This window comes from Salmo salar, chromosome 25 (genome assembly GCF_965601325.2).
Source record: "Salmo salar chromosome 25, fSalSal1, whole genome shotgun sequence".
NCBI classification, from domain to species: domain Eukaryota; kingdom Metazoa; phylum Chordata; class Actinopteri; order Salmoniformes; family Salmonidae; genus Salmo; species Salmo salar.
Window position 1 is genome coordinate 12,537,271 of NC_138315.1, and position 15,809 is coordinate 12,553,079.

Consider the following 15,809-nt stretch of genomic DNA (forward strand, 5'->3'; position numbering starts at 1 on the left):
GTGATTTGACTCTGTGTGTGTGTGGTCTCCCCACCAGTCTCCGTCCCATAAGAACACCAGGGGCAGGAGTCAGCAGCAGGAGGTGATAGCTGAGCTGAGGAAGAAGCAGGTGAAGGATACGGGCAGCCGCCACGTCTACGAGGGAAAGGACGGAGCCATCGAGGACATCATCACGGGTAAACAGGACCGGGTGGGGCGGGCAATCACCATCAGTTCTACAATCACACACACCTTACTTATATACGTACACAGAAATACACGTGTACACGCACGCATTGATGCGCACACAGGTATACACATCTACATCCACACACACAAACACACACGCAGGCAGGCCTGTGCAGAAGAAGCTCTCTCCCTGCTCTAGTACGGCTAGCGTGGTTAAGACACAGACTTACACACCGGGCCCTCTGCATGCAGGTCCTCTCCTGTGCTCAAATCTGATCTCATTCGATCATTAACACTGGGTATCTAAACCGCTAACAAGTACCTCTTGCCTCTGGAACTGATTGAACTGTCAATCCAAAAGGCCTCACCTTGATCCTACGGTAGAAACATGCTTTGACCGTCCAGCTAACCTAACGTAGACACTCGGAGCCGGCTCAGATGTCCGTAGGATCATTATCTGCTATCCCGTCGTAGCTTTGTAGCAGTTAGTAATGTCTGCTATCCCGTCGTAGCTTTGTACCAGTTAGTAATATCTGCTATCCCGTCGTAGCTTTGTAGCAGTTAGTAATGTCTGCTATCCCGTCGTAGCTTTGTAGCAGTTAGTAATGTCTGCTATCCCGTCGTAGCTTTGTACCAGTTAGTAATATCTGCTATCCCGTCGTAGCTTTGTACCAGTTAGTAATGTCTGCTATCCCGTCGTAGCTTTGTACCAGTTAGTAATGTCAGCTATCATGTTGTAGCTTTGTGATAGTAATGTCTGCTATCCTGTCGTAGCTTTGTAGCAGTTAGTAATGTCTGCTATCCTGTCGTAGCTTTGTGATAGTAATGTCAGCTATCCTGTCGTAGCTTTGTGATAGCAGACATTACTATCTGTCATAGCTTTGTAGCAGTTAGTAATGTCTGCTATCCTGTCATAGCTTTGTGATAGTAATGTCTGCTATCTGTCGTAGCTTTGTACCAGTTAGTAATGTCTGCTATCCCGTCGTAGCTTTGTGATAGTAATGTCTGCTATCTGTCGTAGGTTTGTGATAGTAATGTCTGCTATCCTGTCGTAGCTTTGTGACAGTAATGTCTGCTATCTGTCGTAGCTTTGTGATAGCAGACATTACTATCTGTCGTAGCTTTGTACCAGTTAGTAATGTCTGCTATCCTGTCGTAGCTTTGTGATAGTAATGTCTGCTATCTGTCGTAGCTTTGTGACAGTTAGTAATGTCTGCTATCCCGTCGTAGCTTTGTGATAGTAATGTCTGCTATCCTGTCGTAGCTTTGTGACAGTTAGGCGTGTAGACGGGCCGAGCTGAGGGTATAGTCTCCCGGACCAGATACCATGGTTCAGTCCCAAATGGCAACTTATTCCCTATGTAGTGCACTACTTTTGACCAGAGACCGATGGGGGCACTATATAGGCCATAGGGGGCAATTTGGGGATGCAGCCCATGTATTGATCTGCTTTATTAAAATACACGACCCCTCCGCGCCACAGAGATGACATACGACCTTAGGCAATTTCCATTCTGTGTGGTTTGGCATATATAATACTATTAACACTAATTCTCTATAACAGTCACAACTGTATTCTAGCTGACAAGCTAAAAGCCTGTCTTGTAACATTGTAACATTGGCGCTCCATAAGATACAGTATAATTGCCCTAGGGTCGCAAAATTCAAGGACATTTCCCCAAAATGCCCAGGTTCTTCCATAAATCCCAGTTGGAAGATTCCCGGAATCAGGAGGGGATAGGCAGGAAGTCCAGGAATCCTCCAAGCGGGATTGGGAAAGTTCAGCCCTGAAGGCCTATTGTAGACTGTAACCCTCTATAGAATGTGTTAGTGTCTCTCTGCTCCAGTCTTCTGATGCTTTGTAGGGTGTGCTAACCTGTGCTAAAACCCTGTAGATGTGTGCTACTCCTTACTGTCTTGTCTTGGCTGTTGTTGTTGTTGTTTCAATGCAGTGCTGAAGACGGTGCCCTTTACCGCCCGCACAGCCAAACGGGGCTCTCGGTTCTTCTGCGAGCCCGCTCGCAATGAGGAGAACCATTACTAAAGCTTAGAACTCTCTCTCTGAAAGGTCGCTGTAAATACTGTGCCGTCTTTCTTCTTCGTCTCCCTCTGTCTCCGTACTCTCACAGTGTGTTGTGTTCCCTCTCACTCTGTGTCACTGTCAGTCGTGTGTGCGTGCGCGTGCGTGTGGTGTGTCGGCGTCACTACCTCCGCCCCTTCTAGCATGGGGAGGAAGCGGTTTGTGGGAGGAGTCTCCGATGTTCCCTCCGTTACCCTGCATGAAGCGAGTCATCCACCTTATATACCTACCACCTCATCCATTTGTGTCACCAACCATAGCAAACCATAATGTCACAGAAATGCTCCTAGCGGTCAGTCAGTCAGTCAGGCTATTGACATTTGTCCTGAGAAGAGTGAGATGGGTAGATGGGGTAAGAAATCTACCACGTCTCACTCTGTACAGTACAAGTAATACAGCAGTGTTACAGAGTACATGTCAATGGGACAGTAAGGCAAGCGCCCTCTGCTGTTAAAAAGGAGGAAGTGCATCCTAGACCGTAGCCCAACGGATCTCACTGGCTCTCATCCAAGAAGTTTACACTCCTATACGTTATGCTGACTAGTATTACTGCTAGAAGTTCTACTATATAGTAATACTTCTGCTTCAGTATATATCGTATACTAGTCAGTATTGTAATCAGCATAGCAGAGTATTGTTTTGCCTATAATTATATAATAATTAATCATTTATTGTCAGTTTCGATGTATTGATAGTCTTGACTTATTTTCAAATGGCTGTGGCATTATAACTTGCTTGTGTGTTCATCTGTCCATCATGAAAACGGAGTGTTGTGTTCATGTATTACTGTGCTGTTGGTTGGGTTCCTGCATGCCTCTGGCTTTCTCCCGCTTCAAACCCACAATACCCCGTTCCCCCTAGCTCTGGTCTAGGGCGTTGTGTGTGGCTGATTCTGAGCCTTGAAGTTACATGTAACGCCCCTGGACCAGATCAACAGTTTCCCTTGCCTTGTGCTTGGCTCAAACTCTTTGGTGCTGGATCATATTCGTATCACATGACTTTCTGTGGTTTGTCTGGGTCACCTTTCTAACGTATTGCATGAAGCATGAATTATTCATTTCTGACACGTGTTCTTGGATGTCACATTGTGTGCAATTAACATACAGCCAGATACATGTCCTGAATTGATGCTGAGCAATTTAAAAAGGGACAGGCCTCAGTATTTCGAAATGTCTCATAAATTACAGTTGAATTCACGTCCTACGCCCATGTATCTGGCTGAATGCATGCCGTTTTGGTTTTTGGTCTGCCGTTCTATTCAACATAACTTTTTCTTGTATGTTGAAAAACATTTGTTGGGTTTGGTTTGTGATAACTAAGTCTTCATGCAAAATTTGATGGTTGGCACTATTTGCTCATGCTGGTAGTCACTCTGGAAAGCAGCCAGGGTTTTGAGACAGAGGGGGGAAAAAAATGCTTTGATTTTCTCTTCCTTTGTGCCTGCAGTATCAATTAACAGCATATCTTAGTAAGCTCTGCCCCTCTAACACCTTAGTCCTGCCCTGTCCTATCCAATGACCTCTTGCCCCCCCCCCCCCCATTGGCCGCTTTGCTCGCGCAGCGCTCCTCCACTGTGAAAACACCCCTCTGGTCACCCTGCTTCTTTAACCTCCATTTTGTCTTCTCTTCATCCATCCAGCCCTAAAGAAGAATAATATTACTAAATTTCCCAATGTCCACTCGAGGGTAAGGAATTCCTCCAATAGCACCCCTGTGGTGGTGGATGTGTCCCAGACCTGGCAAGCATCTCTTTTTTACCTCCCTTCCCTTAAGTTACCTACCACTGAGGGCTTTATCTACTTCATACTAGACTGACTGTGTTGGTCCCCCTCCCTCCTTTCTGTTCACCCTCCATTTCCTAATAAGGTTATAGACAAATGTTGCATGTCTAAAATCAAAGAATGCAAATTCAGTGTAAAATGCCCTTTATGGGAAATGATTACGTTCCCCTTTTTTTCCCCTGATTGTTTAACATTTCCCCTATTTATTTATTTTTTTTGGGGGGGGGGGGGGGTTGGGGGGGGAGTCTTGTATTGGGAGACACCTGTCCATAGCTTGTGTATTTTTTTAAATCGACAGTGACAGAAGGATTAGTAAATATGAAAAATGTCAAATCAATAAGGTCTTTTCTGTGGGACTGTTTTTGTCTTCCTTTTAGAGGAGTGAACTGAAGGGAAATGTTTCTTTACAACTCAAGCTGCTTTGCCTGATTGGCTGCCAACAAACAGCCTCTGGGCTCATCTGAAGGCCCTGGCATGACTGACACCTCTTTTATCCACCCCCCTCTCTCCCCCTCCCTCCCTCCATCCCAGATCTTCGAAATCAGCCTTACAGGCGAGCCGACGCGGTGAGGAGGAGCGTCAGAAGGCGCTTTGACGACCAAAACTTGCGGCCGGTCAACAACACGGAAGTGGTCATGTGACGAGGGAACATTGCATGTACTAGGAGAGGGGTGAAGGGGGGGTGGGGGGGTGATGTGGATGAAGCAGCCTCTCACTCTGGACTGAAAGAGAAATGGATGGACTGAAAGAGATGGGTAGACAAAGAGAAATAGATGGACTGAAGGAAAGAAAGATGGATGGGTCTGAAAGGTCAGTTATAGGGAACCTTAGACAAGCCAAGTGCCTGAAACGTACTTTTTATGTGATCAGTTTTATTTTTTTATTACTTCAAGCAATACAACTTGACCTGGCTTTAATTGTAATTTCATTTAATGTGTAAAACTGGACACGGACGTCCATAGGGGGAATTCCTGGAAGAGATTTATCCTGAAAAGAAGTGTAGAATGTATAGGTGACACAGTTCCGTTATGCCTCGATCACAGCTCCAGCGTCATTGCGTTTTGGTACACCAGAAGTACATGAATTTCCAATGGAGCGCTGCGTTCGCCTTGCCGCTTTGCAGAGGCAGTGCGTTCGAGGGTGGCGCGTACGTCGGATAAATCAAACGTACGCATCAAATTCTATGCGTAGACGGCTTGACAGAAATGGTAGCAGAAAGGTGAATGTTGAACTTTTGTTGCGCACATATCCAGATGACGCTGCGTGCCAAGTTGCGCAATGACGCTACAAGGTGTGTTCGAGGCGTTAGGTGTCGAAGTATTCCGCCACAGGTGATGAATATGATATTCAATAGCAAGTATCTTATTACATTCCTGGTGCTACTGCCATTGCTCTTGGAATTCCAACAATGTGCTCGAGCGGCACTTAAAAAAAAAGATTTGCTTAAGGGCTAATGACCTTATTAAAAGGGGACAAGTCTTAGATTAATACTATGAAGCAGTGATCCAAAACTAATATGCTCAATGAAAGTACTTAAGCAAGTATCAGGTAGAATTTTGTACAACAACGTGGGACCACAGAGAAAACGTATCAGAAATAATATAGTTCAGAGAGGTGTGGCGCTCTCGAAATGAGACCAGGCTAATGTGAATTATATATAGCTAGGCCTCCATTTTACGGTATTAACATCTCATTCATCAGTGCTAACATGGTTAGTGGACCAAGTCGTGAATTATTAGCTCTATGTAAATAGAACTACAGCACCAGTCAAAGGTTTGGACACACCTACTCAATCAAGATTTTTTCTGTATTTATTTGACAATTTTCTACATTGTAGACTAATAGTGAAGGTATCAAAACTATGAAATAACACATGTAATCATGTAGTGTCCCAAAAAAAAAAAGAAGTGTTAAAACAGATGAAAATATATTCTTCAAAAGTAGACACCCTTTGCCTTGATGACAGCTTGGCAAACTCTTGGCATTCTCTCGACCAGCTTCACCTGGAATGCTTTTACAACAGTCTTGAAGGAGTTCCCACGTATGCTGAGCACTTGTTGGCTGCTTTTCCTTCACTCTGCGGTCCAACTCATCCCAAACCATCTCAATTAGATTGAGTGGGTGATTGTAGAGGCCAGGTCATCTGATGTAGCACTCCATCACTCTCCTTCTTGGTCAAATAGCCCTTACACAGACTGGAGGTGTGTTTTGTGTCATTGTCCTGTTGAAAAACAATTGATAGTCCCACTAAGCTCCAACCAGATGGGATGGCGAATCGCTACAGAATGCTGTGGTAGCCATGCTGGTTAAGTGTACCTTGAATTCGAAATAAGTCACAGTGTCACCAGCAAAGCACCCCCACACCTCCTCCATGCTTCATGGTGGGAACCACACATGCGGAGATCATCCGTTCATCTACTCTGCATCTTACAAAGACACGGTTGGAACCCAAAATCTAAGATTTTGACTTATCAGTCCAAAGGACAGATTTCCACCGGTCTAATGTCCGTTGCTCGTGTCTTTTGGCCCAAGCAAGTCTCCTTCTGCAGCAATTCGACCATGAAGGACTGATTCACGAAGTCTCCTCTGAACAGTTGATGTTGAGATGTCTGTTACTTGAACTGTGAAGCATTTATTTGGGCTGCAATTTCTGAGGCTGGTAACTAATGAACTTATCCTCTGCAGCAGAGGTAACTCTGGGTCTTCCATTCCTGTGGCGGTCCTCATGAGATCCAGTTTCATCATAGCACTTGATGGTTTTTGCGACTGCACTTGAACTTGAAATGTTCCGTATTGACTGACCTTCCCGTCTTAAAGTAATGATGGACTGTTGTTTTTCTTTGCTTATTTGAGCTGTTCTTGACATAACCCTATTTGGTAAAAGACCAAGTCCATATTATCTTCTGTATACCACCCCTACCTTGTCACAGCACAGCTGATTGGCTCAAACGTATTAAGAAGGAAAGAAATTCAACAAATTAACTTTTAACAAGGTACACCTGTTAATTGAAATGCATTCCAGGTGACTACCTCATGAAGCTGGTTGAGAGAATGCCAAGAGTGTGCAAAGCTGTCGTCAAGGCAAAGGGTGGTTACTTTGAAGAATCTCAAATATAAAATATATTTTGATTTGTTTAACACTTTTTTGGTTACAACGTAATTCCATGTGTTATTTCATAGTTTTAATGTCTTCACTATTATTCCACAATGTAGAAACTAGTAAAAAATAAATAAAAAAATCCTTGAATGAGTAGTTGGGTCCAAACTTTTGACTGGTAGTGTACATTGTATGCTCATGTAGACCTCAAGTGCCATTCAAATGCAATGCTGTTAAGTGGATGGTGGGGCTCTTGAGCCACAATAGCTCTGGTCCAGGGAGTCGTTCGGTCGAACGACTACGAGAGCACACCCAAACGACACCCCAGGCCAGAGCCACAATTGAGCGAATAGGAAAGGTGCTAAAACAAAGCCTTATCAGCAGATACACTTCCAGTCAAGTGTAGCAGCCGCAAGGAAGGTACTTCAGGCTACTTGAGGAGCTTGTCATGGAAACTGGATTCCAAGTTTCTTTTTTTACTCTGAAAACCGCAATCGGCTAATGAATCGCTAGGCTTCTGTCTACTCACTATTATTGTACATTTAATGTATAGTATTTAACCACTGTAAACGGTATCCATTCAGTTTTTCTCATGTGACCCACTTTGACGTGAGCGACAGTCATTTTTCTTTTAAAGTGTTTAGCTAGTTATATAAAAAAAATGTCAGAACAAACAAAAAGTACACAAAGCAAAAAAAAGTTTTGTAAATGTACAGATATTTTGCTACAAAAATTGTTGCATTGTTTTTTACTTCTTAATCCACTGATTACTATAAGGTTACTATTGTACATATTGTTTAAAACAAAATGTGCATCACCCTGTGATATACAATAAGAATGTTGTTTTAACTTATAGGTTTGTCCATTTTGTATATTTAATTCAGCCGAAAAAAACACATCTGGGTTCTGGGTTTAACCGAACAGATCTATTGTGTGAAGCAGAATGCCCTGGTGCCACACTTGCCTGAGAGTAAAGAGGCATTATATTAATGTATGTCCTAAATGGCACTCTATTCCCTATCTAGTGCACTACTTTTGACCCTATTGGCCCTGGTGCAAAAAAGGTCAAAAGTAGTGCCCTATATAGGGAGTCATTTGGGCCATAACCCATTGATGTTCGGAGAAGCTTTCTGTGGTCTTGGGACCATAAATGTCCACGTTATAGCATGTGCAACAAACCACTCATCTCTATACTTCCTATGTGAACTGTTGACCACTCATTAGACTGGATAATAGTGGCATGTTATTGTTTTTTCTTCAGAAATGTATTTTAGGCATTGTGTGCTTATTACAAAATACTTTTAAATAACATTTAAAGGTAGACTGAGTTCTGGATGTGATCAAATAAACTATTTACACTATTATAATGTCTGCATCTTTATTTCAATGTTGTTCTTTATCATTCATTTGGCAGACAGCTGTTCAGATTCACTCTGGTTTTCTATGCAGGTTCATTGATATAAAAACAACAGAAGTCGGTCTTGTCATCTCTGTGTATGTAAACCGTAGAAATCATTACTCACCCGTCTGGCGGGCCGGGGCCACGGGCAGCAACAAAGGTTTGGGTTTGCCACTTCTGGCGGTCTTCGGCTACCGTGCCACAACCCTGGTGATGTTATTGGAGCTTAATTTAGATTGTCCTGAGCCACGTTGTCTCGGCACTCCCTCTTACAGTAGCAATTATTACTTACAGCCAGCCTAGCATTTCAATGATCCACAGGAAACGGATACAAGGCTACTAAGCCTAGTGAACAAGAGGCACTCATAACAGAGAGGTCATATGTAAAGAAAATAATGAGCTCCGATCTATGGTGGCTGCTGGTGATGGTACATGAAGACAAACAAATTCATGTAAACTGTATTTTATTACATTTTTAGATCATGCAATGAGGACTTTCACAATTCCTCATGAAAATCTAGCGAACCAATCCTAAAAATACCATAAAAATATATTTAAAAGGGTCTTGTTTCAGAAAGACATTTAATTCAGTCTAGACGTGCACCTTTGCCAAAGAGTTCTACATCAGTCCAAAGCAGCGGTATGCAACTAGATTCAGCTGCGTTGCGATTTTTGTCAGAGCGGATGGTCTGGGGTCCGGAATATAATTAAAATTTGTGCACTGCAAATTGACCACAACTAAGCAGGAAAATGTATTGTATTTGAAAATAATTTCAAACCTTGATTACACTGAGACACAATCACATTTGTATTTGCGGGAATATTTTGTCAACAGATTTCCTAAATTAAACTTCAAAAAAAAAAAAGTTCTTTTTTTTTTTTTTTTTTACTTTGGGGGCCCTGGTCAAAAGTAGTGCACTATAAAGGGAATAAATACAGTGCCATTTGTGACTCGGATAAGAATTGTACTGAGAACTGCAAGGCAGGTCACAGTAAAGAGCATGGCATTAAGATGCACTTTGAATCCATTTCGATATCAAACTAGTAGCAAAGAAAAACAACTACAAAACGAATAAAATTGCTAGTGAGAAAACATTAGAAAAAGGCAACACATTTCTGAAGTGTGTCACTAAATGTTCACACAGTTGACCTTCTTCTGATATCAAAGTAGACACTCAACTCAGCCTGCGACCACTTCCAATAACGTAAGAAAACCGAAAATATTTACCAAGCATTCTAGTGCCAGTGTGGCGGGTTCATTCCCATTATACAAAACACAAGGGAAATAGTTCACACACAGTCCAAATAGGGTTGAAACAGTCTGGTAACTTACCCAAAAATTGACAGGAATTACACAAAATCTTCTAACTTAGATTTCTGGAAAACCTGTGAAGTTTGGGAAAGTTACCGGAATTGTGTAACCTTAAGTCCAAGCATGTGTGGCGTTACGCTGAAAACGGAGCACTGGGGGGAATGCACGGTGGATGAAAGGAAGACAGCATGAGGAAAAAAACAGGATCAAGGAGCATCCAGCTGTTCCAGGAGAGTTCTCCTCCTCTTCTCCAGCTCTCCTTCACTCAGCTCGCTGCCTGAAGTGTCCCAGCCACCCTACACAACCAAGACAAAACATCAAAACCCACATTTTCCCGACAACACTGGTGATTTCTAGGTAGTGCTGAGCGATTAACCGAAATGACGGTTATTCTTGGATTTTTAAACTACTAACGGACCGACATCGGTTCAATTATTTCAATTCCGCTTCGTTCGGAACGCGCACTCGAGAGGGATAGAAAGCAGTTGCTTCGCAAGCCTGAAAACACATGGTCTACGTGATTGATGGTTGGTATTCAGCAGTCATAAAAGTATGCCTTATTTATTCTGTGTTACAGCATTCAACACACATAATATAGTGCATTTAATGTCTAAATCCGTGGTTCTTTTTTTATTTTTTATTAATCGAACCGACCTCTAAAAGCACTAATAGCTCAGCACTACTTCTAGGAATTTGACTTGGTATGCTTCCCAAATGGTACCCTTTTCCCTATGTAATGCACTACTTTTGACCAGGATGTAACCCTACTTTTGATTACCAGGATGTAATCAAAAGTAGTAGAGTGACATTTGGGATGCACTAGGACATGGTTCCCGAAAAAGTGGCCCAAAGGTGATTTTATCTGCCCCCAAAAAGTTCTAAGACCAAAACAAAAAGGCTGTGGCTGCCAATAGAGTTTTCGCCCCTGCCCCGCCAGAAACCTCTGCATGATCTACCCACTTTGCCTCATATTATAATTTATACCCCCAATTTCAATCTTCTCATCGCTGCAACTCCCCAACAGGCTCGGGAGGCGAAGGTCAAGTCATGAGTTCTAGGAAACATGACCCGCCAAACCACGCTTCTTAACACCCAACCGCTTCACCCGGAAGCCAGCCGCACCAATGTGTCGGAAGAAAACACCGTTCACCTGACGACAGAGGGCAGCCTGCAGGCGCCCGGCCCACCACAAGGAGTCGCTAGAGTGCGATGAGCCAAGTAAAGCCCCGCCGGCCAAACCCTCCCATAACGTGGACGACGCTGAGCCAATTGTGCGCCGCCCTATGGGACTCCCGATCACGGCCGGTTGTGATACAGCCCGGGATCGAACCCGGGTCTGTAGTGACGCCTCTAGCACTGCAGTGCCTTAGACAGCTGTGCCACTTGGGAGGCCCCTGCCCATATTTCTAAACAGCCTAAATATATAAAAAAAATTAAACGTGGCGATTTGAACAAACATTCTCCAAAATATTTATTGAAGTCTATAAAGTATACAACCTTCTGTGTCTGTTGTAACGGATATTGCAGTTGCACAAGCAGGACGAAGTCCCTACACATTGCATTGGAGCAACAAAAAAACAATCAGCATTTCGTGTAATGTAGGCTAATCTTTGCTGCCATATCACAGCCACTAGCCAGAGTTCCTGTAAAGAGAACTTTCTAGGCAGCCCGAGCATGTCTGACCATGCCCTATTATTCCTTACTTCATTTGTCCATTACTGCTTTAGACTTCCTACTATTTGTGGTGATAACCTTCATAGATATGCTGCCAAATTGTAGCGAGAGCAGCTGAAAAAAAGAGCTAGCCAATGTTTGCAATGATAATGAGTAAAGAATCACTATTTTGACTGCCTGTATGCATCTTGCTTGTCTTTGATACGCTTGCCTAAATATACTGTTAGACGACAAAGTTTGTACCAAAATGTTGATCATGTCTTTTGTGTACAACATGAAAAGCTGAAGGGTGCCTAACGCCCTTCCAGAAAAAAATAACATTAAAATCGCTCGAGGTATGGAATGCACTGTTCAAACATGTCGATCCATATCTTTACTCTTTAGAGTAGAACGTGAAGTTTCCCCCTCCGTGTTAAAGGGGAAGCAGCAGTGGAAGCACTGAGCAGAAGCTACGTAGACAACATAGTGGGCAGCAGCTCCGTAAAAAAGAAAAGAATCCTGGACATGCACAGAAAACTCCGTATCAATAGACACAGCAAGTTGGGTTGCAGCAAATCCAGAACCGCAGTCACTTCAAATCATTTTTGTTGTTGGACAGAAGACTGTAAAATCACCAGGAAGTGATTTTACATTTAGGAAAAATCTGTTCCCATTTATTCCCACGCATAAAGGCACATGTGATCGTATCCCAATGTAATCAAAGTTTGAAATGAGTCAAAAAAAAATTCAAATACTATATCTGTTTGGGATTCTTGCGGTCAATTTGCTGTGAACAACTATCTTCCGGCACCGCGACCATCCGCGCAAGGCTGAATGTAATTGGGGAACATTGCACTAGGAAATAGAATAGTAAACACCTCACTTGGACTAGGATGAGACAAAATGCTTGGATACAACTGCTGTGTACTGGCATGGAGTATTTCTTTCTTTTAAAGCATTCAAATCCCAGATGCATGGCTGGGTTTAGTTACGTTTTACCTCCTCCTTGGTAGATTTCCTTTTAGGCGACTTCTGCTTGGATTCGGAGCGACTCTTCCCCCGGGACTTGTCGTTCTCTTTCTCCTGGTCCTTCTCCCGCTTGCCGTCCCTCTCTCTTCCTCCCTTCTCTTTCCGCTCGCCTTCGGATTCAGGAGATTGCTGAAAGACAGGGTCACAAGAATAAGCGCGCCGTCCGCCAATTATTCCCCCGAAAATAATTCCGTCCTGAGAACCTACCGACTTGTGACGCCTCTTCTTCCCCTTCTTCTTGTGCTTCTTGGACTTCTTATAACTTCTATCTGTTGACCGAATTGAGAGGGATGTCAGAAACTGGCCGCCACACAATATTCCTTCATTTGTGTTTTTTTTTAATAGCGATTTATTTAAAGAATATTCTAGTCAAGGTTTTAGGTACAATACATTCCTATCAGCATATACTTTTTCATCACACCTGATCCTTATATCACAATTATGATTCAAGTTTTTATGGGATGATAAAAGAATAAACAAAAGGGATTATACATAGGAAAACCACTGACCAGATTCCCCACTGGAGGAGCGCTCGGACGGGGACTTGGACTGTGAGCGCTTCTTCTTCTTGGTGTGATAATCGTCTTCACCTTCAGACTCTGAGCCCTGCAGAGAGAAGAGGAGTGGGAGTAGTAGGAGGGTTTGTCTAGTGAGGTGCCATGCTGATACAAATGAAGGCGAAATCCCAAAATGGCACCCTATTGCCTATAAACTATAGGGTTTCTGGTCAAAAGTAGCGCACCATCTAGGGAATCGGGTGCCATTTGAGACGCGAGCTACAAAGGGTGCAGAGGGGTCTTGGTTTGTGCTGTGTCGGGGCCTACTACTAACCGATCGAGAGCGGGAGCGCTTCCTGTGGTGCTTCTTGGACTTCTTTGAGTGTTTCTTGGTCTTGGAGTGATGATGCTGGCACTCGTGCTGTGAGAAGAAACAGCAGACAGATTTGTGTACTGTATGTCGTGACACTGGTTCTGTCCCACATCGCACCCTCATCCGTATATAGTGCACTACTACGGGCCCTGGTCAAAAGTAGTGCACAATATAGGGAATAGGGTGCCATTTGAGGTGCAAACCACTGACATTGTCGGGGCACTCCCCCCCCCCCCCCCACAGGAGGTTAGCCGAGTTAAATGAGTCTTACCTCTAAGACATGCATGAAGTCTTTGAATATCCTTTTCCTCTCAGACTCCAGAGTCACGTCTTCGAATGCAGATTCTTTGAGGAATCTTTCTCGGACCTAAGACGACCAGAGAGAGAAAATTAATAGTCAGAAAACAAAAGGTTTGCTTTTGAATAGTTGCATGACTATCAAATCATGTGCCAGACAGTAACCCATTGATAACAACGTGTGTGTGTGTGAGAAAGGTAACACAGTAATAATGTGTGTGTGTGTGAGAGAGGTAACAGTAATAATGTGTGTGTGTGTGAGAGAGGTAACAGTAATAATGTGTGTGTGTGTGAGAGAGGTAACAGTAATAATGTGTGTGTGTGTGAGAGAGGTAACAGTAATAATGTGTGTGTGTGTGAGAGAGGTAACAGTAATAATGTGTGTGTGAGAAAGGTAACAGTAATAATGTGTGTGTGAGAAAGGTAACACAGTAATAATGTGTGTGTGAGAAAGGTAACACAGTAATAATGTGTGTGTGAGAGAGGTAACACAGTAATAATGTGTGTGTGAGAGAGGTAACACAGTAATAATGTGTGTGTGAGAGAGGTAACACAGTAATAATGTGTGTGTGTGTGTGAGAGAGGTAACACAGTAATAATGTGTGTGTGAGAAAGGTAACACAGTAATAATGTGTGTGTGAGAGAGGTAACACAGTAATAATGTGTGTGTGAGAGAGGTAACACAGTAATAATGTGTGTGTGAGAGAGGTAACACAGTAATAATGTGTGTGTGAGAGAGGTAACACAGTAATAATGTGTGTGTGTGTGTGAGAGAGGTAACACAGTAATAATGTGTGTGTGTGTGAGAGAGGTAACACAGTAATAATGTGTGTGTGTGTGAGAGAGGTAACAGTAATAATGTGTGTGTGTGTGAGAGAGGTAACAGTAATAATGTGTGTGTGTGAGAGAGGTAACAGTAATAATGTGTGTGTGTGTGAGAGAGGTAACAGTAATAATGTGTGTGTGTGTGTGAGAGAGGTAACACAGTAATAATGTGTGTGTGAGAGAGGTAACAGTAATAATGTGTGTGTGAGAGAGGTAACAGTAATAATGTGTGTGTGTGAGAGGTAACAGTAATAATGTGTGTGTGTGTGAGAGAGGTAACAGTAATAATGTGTGTGTGTGTGTGAGAGAGGTAACAGTAATAATGTGTGTGTGAGAGAGGTAACACAGTAATAATGTGTGTGTGAGAGAGGTAACACAGTAATAATGTGTGTGTGAGAGAGGTAACACAGTAATAATGTGTGTGTGTGTGTGAGAGAGGTAACACAGTAATAATGTGTGTGTGAGAAAGGTAACACAGTAATAATGTGTGTGTGAGAGAGGTAACACAGTAATAATGTGTGTGTGAGAGAGGTAACACAGTAATAATGGTGTGTGTGTGGGCGAGAGAAGGTAACACAGTAATAATGTGTGTGTGGAGAGGTAACACAGTAATAATGTGTGTGTGAGAGAGGTAACACAGTAATAATGTGTGTGTGAGAGAGGTAACACAGTAATAATGTGTGTGTGAGAGAGGTAACACAGTAATAATGTGTGTGTGTGTGTGAGAGAGGTAACACAGTAATAATGTGTGTGTGTGTGAGAGAGGTAACACAGTAATAATGTGTGTGTGTGTGAGAGAGGTAACAGTAATAATGTGTGTGTGTGTGAGAGAGGTAACAGTAATAATGTGTGTGTGTGAGAGAGGTAACAGTAATAATGTGTGTGTGTGTGAGAGAGGTAACAGTAATAATGTGTGTGTGTGTGTGAGAGAGGTAACACAGTAATAATGTGTGTGTGAGAGAGGTAACAGTAATAATGTGTGTGTGAGAGAGGTAACAGTAATAATGTGTGTGTGTGAGAGGTAACAGTAATAATGTGTGTGTGTGTGAGAGAGGTAACAGTAATAATGTGTGTGTGTGTGTGAGAGAGGTAACAGTAATAATGTGTGTGTGTGTGAGAGAGGTAACAGTAATAATGTGTGTGTGTGTGAGAGAGGTAACAGTAATAATGTGTGTGTGTGTGAGAGAGGTAACAGTAATAATGTGTGTGTGTGTGTGAGAAGGTAACACAGTAATAATGTGTGTGTGTGTGTGAGAAAGGTAACACAGTAATAATGTGTGTGTGTGTGTGAGAGAGGT

General features: G+C 42.8%; 2 protein-coding genes across 12 annotated transcripts in view; one reads left to right on the top strand and one right to left on the bottom strand.

Annotated features, from left to right (window-relative positions):
* Positions 1–8,487, top strand: part of LOC106586162 (formin-like protein 2) — a 78,518-nt gene extending 70,031 nt beyond the window's left edge. For 3 of the 9 annotated variants that reach the window (XM_082968878.1, XM_082968880.1, XM_082968881.1), the window contains one exon: positions 38–3,881. In XM_082968878.1, the coding sequence (XP_082825004.1) occupies positions 38–367 (330 nt within the window). In that variant the 3' untranslated portion in view covers positions 368–3,881. The other 6 variants (XM_082968882.1, XM_014173087.3, XM_082968883.1 and 3 more) reach the window with 5 other exon arrangements.
* Positions 8,488–8,972: 485 nt separating this feature from the next.
* The window catches only part of LOC106586165 (pre-mRNA-processing factor 40 homolog A), a 41,698-nt gene continuing 34,861 nt past the window's right edge, over positions 8,973–15,809 (bottom strand). For all 3 annotated transcript variants that reach the window (XM_014173092.3, XM_014173091.3, XM_014173090.3), the window contains 6 exons: positions 13,661–13,756; positions 13,351–13,437; positions 13,029–13,125; positions 12,727–12,788; positions 12,490–12,648; positions 8,973–10,133 (listed from right to left, as the gene is read on the bottom strand). In XM_014173092.3, coding sequence (XP_014028567.1) covers positions 10,044–10,133; positions 12,490–12,648; positions 12,727–12,788; positions 13,029–13,125; positions 13,351–13,437; positions 13,661–13,756 — 591 coding nt within the window. In that variant the 3' untranslated portion in view covers positions 8,973–10,043. The remainder of the gene's footprint in view (positions 10,134–12,489; positions 12,649–12,726; positions 12,789–13,028; positions 13,126–13,350; positions 13,438–13,660; positions 13,757–15,809) is intronic.